Source organism: Elaeis guineensis, chromosome 10 (assembly GCF_000442705.2).
Source record: "Elaeis guineensis isolate ETL-2024a chromosome 10, EG11, whole genome shotgun sequence".
Classification (NCBI taxonomy): domain Eukaryota; kingdom Viridiplantae; phylum Streptophyta; class Magnoliopsida; order Arecales; family Arecaceae; genus Elaeis; species Elaeis guineensis.
In genome coordinates, this window is record NC_026002.2 from 25,873,804 (window position 1) to 25,882,510 (window position 8,707).

Consider the following 8,707-nt stretch of genomic DNA (forward strand, 5'->3'; position numbering starts at 1 on the left):
CAATACGTATTTAATATCTGCAGTTTTATTTTTTTTATTTAAAAATTTTGTATGATAAAAATACCCCTATTTTTGAAAAAAAATATGACATCCTGTAGTATATTATGATTTCTTATATGCAAAATATCATAATATAGTCCAAAAAATTATGTCATCATGTGTATATTATAACAACTTATATCAAATTATGACTTCCTGCATGTAGGATGTTATAATATAACCCAGGATATCATAATATGACTTAGGATATCATAATATGAAAGGAGCATTTTTATCCAACTAATTTTCAATACGACTTTATTTTTTCATTTGAAAATTTTGAATAACGAAAATGCTCCTATTTTTTGAAAAAAATTATAACATCCTATGCATATTATGACATCCTGCATTATATTATGACATTCTGTGGACAAAAATTATGACTTGTTGAACTAAGGATATCATAATATAGACATAGGATGTCATAATTTTTTTTAAAGAATAGAAATATTTTCGTATTCAAAATTTTAAATAAAAAAAATAAAATTACAGACATTAAATATGCATTGAAAAACGATGACTACATAAATCAATCGAATAAAATGATTTACTTTATATCAAATTTTCTACGCTGCTCAGGGTGTACAAAAAATTTTCCATAAGAGGTATAGCACTAATATCTTTTAAACTCATAAAGTAGCCAATGGAGCTGTGCCCTAACCTCTGCCAGGAAAAATCACCTTCTTGTTTTCTCACACACGACAAATTATACATGACAGGTAAATATAACCACCTTCTTATTCTCTTATTTTGTACAAGTAAAAATAGTGAAGGATAGCACCAAGAAAATTAGATGTCGGTGGTTGTTTTATTAAATTTAGACCTCACCCACTGCTACGCCAACCACCCGAAATCCCGCAATTTGTCGCATATGAGAAGGGTCCGAAAGAAATGGACGGTTCGGCTTGCAAGTATTAAACTCCTTCCATTTTAGCAATTAGCATCTCCCAACGTTCTATCCCTTTTAAGTGGACGAGCGCAAAACTCGCGCCCAGAAGCACATCCCTGGACGGTAGTGGTGAGGTTAACGGTCGCTGGCATCCATGAGCTCTATCCACACAGCAAAGCATTTCTTTTTCAACTATTGATTCTTCTTGCATTGAAGGGAGAAGAAGATTTCGTGTAGCAGAAGAGAGACAACATTCGAGATTCCGAGGGTAGTCAGCCGTGGACGCTGCCCTCGCTGTGTGTTCTCATTCTTGTTTTATATGTGCCTCTGGGTTTTTTCTGCAAGTAATCCAATGGATGATTTCGTAGAAGAAATTGGCGACTCAACACCAGGGTATCTCCGCACCCATTTCATCTTTTTGTTTTTGAAACTTTTTTGAATTTTGTGTGGTATCTTCCTTTTTTTCATATGCAAATGGTTCATGCAATTTTCAATCTTGGAGCTCTTGGCTTTTATTGAAGAAAAGTTATTGGTTTCGAACAATCTTGGTAACTTCATGGTTTCTTTATGTCTCTGTGATTTTTTTTTTCCTCCTAGATAACATTGTTAAGCAATAAGCATGGACACTTATTGTCTCTGTTCCATAATATTTGGTTCTCCCTTTCTGCCTGCTGGTTTTGTTTTCCTAAACCATAATTTTCATTCGAAATGTTTTTTTCCTCCTCACGTATTGTACTTCGCTTGTGTTCATCCGTAAAATGTTCTCATTATTTGCAGTAGCATAGGTTTCGGTTTCGAAAATCTTGGCCTTAGCCATATGTTCTTACTTGTTGCATTTTTTACTCTTGGTTTATTTTTCAAGACACCCTCGCACACAGGAAGCAGCATGCGCGAACACAAAAATTGGATTCCTCTATATCTGTTCTCTTCTCGTTAGTCCAACATCTATTTTTCTTTCTTTTCTCAGAGAAAATGCTGAAATATCCAGCGAATGCAGTCGAAAACCCCCTCAAATAGGAGCATTTTTTTCAGCCCATGAAAAAGATACAACCAGTTTGTTATCTGTCTCCATTTCTGCTCAAGGTAAATTGTCAACTTATCTCTCATTCTTTTTTTCATTTAATTTTGACATGTTCATGTATGATTTCTCCATTTCACTTCATAGATTTCCAGTCACTAGAAATTGGGAAGGATACTCGAGAAGCGACCGAGGTATCGTCTCCGAGAGGAGTCCTTGATGATGGCTTAAGGTGTTTGGATTTGGAGACAAGTTCTTCAAAGACCAGCACATCCTGCTCCGAAACTCAATTGGTATCAGGCAACTCTTCCCGATGGAAGGGATTCTTTCGTTTCTGGAAGCAGCAATCAATGAGGAGATTATCCAGTTTTCCTCCACTTGGAGTTCCAAAGTTATCAAGGAGGAAGAGCAATAGGGAGACTCATGTCCCCATATCGGACTCCACTACTGATTACAGTAATTGCTATTTCAAACCTACTTGGAAGAACTTCACAATCTCAGAGCTCCAAAAAGCCACCAATAACTTTAGCCCAGGTCTGTTTATCTTGTTTGGAACTTGTGTATAAATCCACTAAGCATGATTTTAACTCTAATTTTTTTATCCTTCCTAATAGGTTACTAGTGCTGCTTAAATTATTCTGTGAAGATCATCCATATGGTGAATCTCTAGCAGTTATTAGTATTCCCTCTTTTATCTACGTTCTTCACTGATTTGGAGAAGACCAATCCGGTCGCATCTCAGTTTGACTTTTTGTTTATAATTTTGGCCCCAGAGATGGGCAAAGTTTCTTGTATCAAACACCGTCATCTTCACTGTTCATTAGATTCTGTATCTATGGAAATCTTGAAGGGTTGTTTCATAATTTCATAAGCTCAATTTGCGACCAAAAGATCACTACCCCATCAGTTTGCTTTTTAAAATATGTTCTATGGCAATATGCCAAAATCCTCACTTGCCTAAAGTTGCCTTTATAGAAATTCTGGAACAACTCTTTGAGAGCTGAAATCAAATTCCCACAGAATTTGCTCAACCCTTCTGGAATTTGAGCTCTATAGATGATGGCATTTTAATGGATAAAAATTCACAATGATAATGATACTGGTACTTCTTTTGTTCATATCTTGACATGTATTTTTTTCCTGCTTTTGTTTGCATTTTCTTTATTTTAAACAAGATATAATTTGCGATTGCTAATTCAGTAACTCTGTCGTAGATGTGATTCAAATGGTCCTCAAAATTTGATACTGGAATAAATGTTTTGTTGTTCAGTTGTTCTGGGATCCAAATTGGACTGCTGTATAGGTCAACAACACATTTCATAAAGATCTGCTGCCATTTTTCTTCCACATTCTCTAGACTCTAAAATGGTATAATCAAATAACCAATAAGATCTTATTTGCATGTTTTTTCATATTCCAATGCTAATTTGCACAGGTTTAGATCAAGGGGACTTTTTGAAGAATCACATTCCTTTCTTTGCATGTTGTGCCATAATAGTATCAAGTTATTTTTATGTGTTTTCATATCTAGTTTGGTGTTAAAAAAAAAAATCTTCATTCTATTTTTCTATTGTAGAGAACATCATAGGGAAAGGTGGCTATGCTGAGGTTTACAAAGGAAGCCTAGAAAATGGGCAGCTTGTAGCAATTAAAATGCTTACCCAAGGAACAGCAGATGAAAGAACAAACAGTTTCTTATCTGAATTGGGAATCATAGTCCATGTAGATCATCCAAATACTGCCAAACTGATTGGAGTTGGGGCTGAAGGAGGCATGTATCTAGTTTTACAGCTGTCCTCTCATGGGAGTTTGGAAACTCTTCTTCATGGTAATTATGTCAATTTAAAATCTTTTCAAATCTTTTTAGCTTTCTTGTGGTTCTTAATCTTATTAAAGTCGTTGTCAGGTTCAAAGGAAAAACTAAGTTGGGATGTAAGATACAAGATTGCCACAGGGGCAGCAACAGGTCTTGAGTATCTTCATGAAAGGTGTCAGAGGCGCATCATTCATCGAGATATCAAGGCTGCAAATGTGCTGCTTACTGATGACTTTGAACCACAGGTATCCTTCATCCAGATGGAGTTTGTTCTGGCATCTCATGTACTAGATTTGCTACTAATATCCAAATAATTGTGCTGTATTCTATTGTAACATTTTGTGCAGCATATTGTGAAAATTTTGGGAAGATTAAATAGTTTAAAATGCATTATTGTTTGTTAGACAAGGATTATTTGGGAACTATTATATTGAAAGCACTAATTTTTCCTGGTAGATATATGGTCACATGAAAAGTGAAATTTTTCGATGCTGTATGGGAAGACCTAAAATGCCTTGTCAATAGGCAGATGAAAAAGGAGAACTTTCAGAATATGTATAGGATGGGAAGCTAAGGGACTTCAATTAATAGCAAGAAGATTTAATTTCCTTATAATGTGCAGTGGAGAGTACAGAAAGGCAGAATTCAGGTAAAAGAGTCTTAACATCAGGATGCAGGTTTTTTTTTTTTTTTTGAACAATACATCAGGGTGCCGGTTGTGAAAAATTTGGGGGGGGGAGATGTCTTTCTAGATTGCAAATTTTGAACCTTGATTAGAATGGAGGGCAAAAAAAGAAAATTCTGACCCACTTGTGATAGACTAATGAGATCAAAAGTTCTGCAATCAAGTAAACTTACAACAGTATATAGAACAACCAGGATAATTACAAATATTTTATCAACATAAGTAAAGGTTTACTGCTTCCTTTGTTTTAGTAAGTGCAGTGATGATGGATTCATGCATTTAGTGTGGTCTATGTAGTTTGCATTACTAAAAATCCTATTCAATCAATTAATTTGGTTCTATGCACTTTGTTGATAAAATTCACAACTTCATATAACTCTTCAAAAGATTGATCATCAAATAACTACTTTCAGCATAAATAATATAGAAACCCTTGTTCTCAAGAAACATGGCAGAATTATTTGTTTCATTCTGATCCAGATATGCGACTTTGGCCTTGCTATGTGGCTGCCTGACAAGTTGACTCACCACACAGTATCAAATCTTGAAGGCACGTTTGGGTCTGTGGATAATAAACTTCAGCTTTTACCACCATTATTGTCATCTTTGATCCATTGTGAAGTTGATCATTTTCTTCCTGCCATTTTTCCTTCTTATTGAGCAGTTATCTTGCCCCTGAGTATTGTACTCATGGGATAGTTGATGAGAAAACCGATGTATATGCTTTCGGGGTTCTATTGCTAGAGCTTATCACCGGGCGCAGCGCAGTAAATTCATCTCAACAAAGTTTAGTGATGTGGGTATGTGCTATCTATTTATTTATTTATTTGCTAACCTCTTAGTTGTATAACAAATTATCTGCAATGATAGAGTTTGCCATTATACTGTCAGGCAAAGCCATTACTTGAAAAGGATGATATTAAGGAGCTCGTTGATCCTTCTCTAAATGATTCTTATGACATAAAGCAAGTGAGATGTGTAGCACAAACAGCTTATATGTGTATTCAGCACTCATCGGTTTTGCGACCTCGGATGACTCAGGCATGCTCATAATTCTGGATCCCGATTCATCTTAATTTGCGCGATATAATTCTGGGCCGCGAATCATCAGCCTTTTTTGTGCCGGTGCAGGTTTTAGATCTACTAAAAGGTAAAGAAATGCAATCTGAGTCTATGAAAGTGCTTCACAAGTCACTTATCAGGAGGACATATTCAGTGGAACTCTTCGATGCAGAAGAGTACAATGCAACAAGGTATCTGAATGATCTTACTCAACATAAGAAGCTAGCTCTGGATTTTTAAACCAACAGAGATCCATCTGTAGGTGGTTCTATGGAATGTCGGTATCAGGGGAACTCAGAGTCTTTGGTGTTTCAAATGTGTGATATAGATTACTCATTTTACTCAATAGCATTTGTGAGTAGGACCTCAAGGTGAATGTCACAAATGCCAGCCTTAAAGGAGAAAAGAGAGTGACATAATTAAGATTATGTGAGATACCTTTCTGTCAAGGTATCCTTGTTTCTATATCATTAATCTTAATATCTACCATGTGCAATGCATAACAGAGAAGTTTGGCTGGCTATGATCTCTTATTTTCTTAGAGTTCACATGAATTAAAACTCAAACTGGAAAGTTCGTCTGCTACACTCACTCTATTTTGTTGTGTATGTCGTCCACCGGAATAGAGATTCATCCAATCTAATGAAATTTTTCTAACAAAATATCATGCCCCAGTGAGAATTAAGCCTCTAGTGGAACAATCAAGGTGTGCCATACCACTTAATGCCATACCATATTGTATTGGTTGCGAACAGGTATAAAATCTCCTACCATACCGATACTCGCTACGTCTTTCCATCTCATACCATACCATGTATCGATAGTGTAATTGTGATACCCTTTTCCTAAGAAAATCAAGCCCACCCGATTGGCCCACTAAGCCTAAAACAAATATATATATATATATATATATATATATATATATATATATATATATATATATATATATATATATATATATATATATATATATATATATATAGTTATTTGTGGATTGGATGATATGCACATATTAGTAAAATCTTTAATAATTTATATTACCATCTTTTATATTAGATTACTTGATCTTTCTTAAGTTTGTTGAAGATAATGGAGTACATTAATTATTTTAAGTCAAAGTCTAGGTTTTGGAGCTGATCTAAGGTATCTTGCTATTATCAAATTTTTGAAAGATTTATATGAGTTTTTAATAAATAAGCGACAAGATTTTATGTCGATTTATTTATTGACGTAAGAGTCATGATGAAAGCAGCTGTCCATAAGAGATAACCAAATCGATTCTGTTTACAATGATATTATCTTGAGATCTTCTAAATTGTTGGAGGTTTGGATTAATCATTTTATAAAGAAAGATTAGTTTGGAATTATCCCAATTATTAAGAAATCTAGAGTTAACTTACTCCAAATTAATTTTAGATATATTGAATTCTAGATGAGTGGTGAAAGCTTATGCAATGATTTCAAATACAGAAAGTAGATCAAGATTTAATTTTAATGTGACATGCTCGAGGAATAGTAAAGATAAAGAAACTTAAAATTTTATTCTAGTTTTATTTTTTTCAAAAAAAAAAGAAGATTAGATCTTTTGCTAGGATTCATTCAATAGCCTTAGAGAATTCGAGGGATTCATATCAAAGTGCATAATAAAAGTATAATGGTTGAAATATATTAAAATTAGTTAGAAATACTAAAGTAGTGAGAGATATAAACAGAAATTTGATTTTTGTAAAAGAGACCATCATTAATAAATGAAAGGATAAAATTATTGATTCTTTGACTTATTTAGATGTTGCAATACTGTCTTTAATAATTGATTCTTTTATTACAGCAATGGTTAGAAGAATTTTGAGCATCTAATACTTTAGATTTTTTTATGTTTATGAAGAATAGATAAATGTGATACCCTGTTTCTAAGAAAATCAAGCCCACCCGACTGGCCCACTAAGCCCAAAACAAAAAAAAAAAAAAAAAAAAAAGAAAAACGGGAAGAAGACTCCCGACAAGAGTCTTCTTCTCCGACGAATCCCAATTGGAATGGGAGTCCTAGGACCACCGAGGCCCTAGGGCTCTCTATAAATAGTTCTCCCCCCCTCTCTAAGAACCTCCATCGGCCTTCCTCCCTCACCTTCTCCTCGATTTCGGCCGTTAAAGCTGTGGCCTCCCCATAATCATGCTCGTCAGAAATTGAAACCGACGATGCTACTGAAGCTTGAGGTAAGCTCTTCTCCTTCTTTCTCTCTTCCTTTCTCTTTTTTCCATGGCCTTGCACACCTTCGTCGACCGTCGGGATCGACGAAAAACTTATGAAAAGGGGTGGCCCTGTTCTTCCCCTGTTCGACCGAGCCTTTCTTCCTCTTTTTCGGCCACCAACGCACCGCCCGTGGTGCCACACCGATGTAGCATGACCACGATCTTTTTATCTTGCTTTTTCGAGAGGCCTTGGCCGTCGATGACCGGCCAATGATCAAAAAATAAGAGGAAAAGGGGCAGGTCTCCTACTTTTCATTTGCTTTCTGATCTCTACCGGTCGAACCTCGTCGTTGGACATCTTTGGCTCCACCGCCACCTTCTCCTGTCGCTGGACCTCCAGCCATGCCGTCGCCCTTCGTCGGAGCTCGAGCCATCGAGCCCCCTCCCCTCGGTCCCTCCTCTGTTCGGCTGGAAAAAGAAAGAAGAAAAGAAAAGAAAGAAGAAGAAGAAGAAAAGAAAAGGAAAAGAAAAGAAAAAGAAAAAAAAAAGAAAGAAAAAAAGATAGAGAGGATTTTCTCTCTCCTCTCTCCTCCTCTTTCTCTCTCTCTCTAAAATTTCTCTCACTTTCTCTCTCTAAAATTTCTTTCTCCTACTCTCTCTAGCTGCATTGTGGATCTTAGGACAAATTTGAGATGAAAATAAGATGATCTAGAATCGCTTCGAAAGTCGTGCAATAGATTGGATCCCAATCCGGTCCTTATTCGAAATTTATAGCATCTGATCACAGTTAATCCATATTGAGTTAACTTGATATGATATCTTCTGATAATCTCGATCATGATTGCCTCTTCTGAAGGATACGAAGATTCTCTCTTCACTTTCTCTTTCTACTTTCTCTCTCATGACCGACTTTCTCTCTCTAAAAAGATCTATGAATCCTGTACCGAGTCATGCCTTCATCTTCTAGTGACTTATGTTGACTCCAATAAGATGACCCGAAGCTGCTTT

General features: G+C 35.7%; 1 protein-coding gene across 2 annotated transcripts; it reads left to right on the forward strand.

Moving 5' to 3' along the window:
* Positions 1–1,024: 1,024 nt before the first annotated feature.
* On the forward strand, positions 1,025–6,032 carry LOC105059919 (receptor-like cytosolic serine/threonine-protein kinase RBK2). 2 transcript variants are annotated; one of them, XM_073244839.1, is made up of 9 exons: positions 1,025–1,321; positions 1,791–2,011; positions 2,094–2,480; positions 3,523–3,774; positions 3,853–4,007; positions 4,928–5,007; positions 5,112–5,247; positions 5,339–5,488; positions 5,579–6,032. In XM_073244839.1, exons 1-9 carry the CDS (start codon positions 1,248–1,250, stop codon positions 5,747–5,749), a joined length of 1,626 nt encoding a protein of 541 aa, XP_073100940.1. In that variant the 5' UTR covers positions 1,025–1,247; the 3' UTR covers positions 5,750–6,032. The 2 variants fall into 2 exon arrangements, with proteins under 2 accessions (XP_073100940.1, XP_010941737.1); XM_010943435.4 differs by having other exon boundaries at positions 1,027–1,321; positions 1,896–2,011.
* The last annotated feature ends 2,675 nt before the right edge of the window (positions 6,033–8,707 follow it).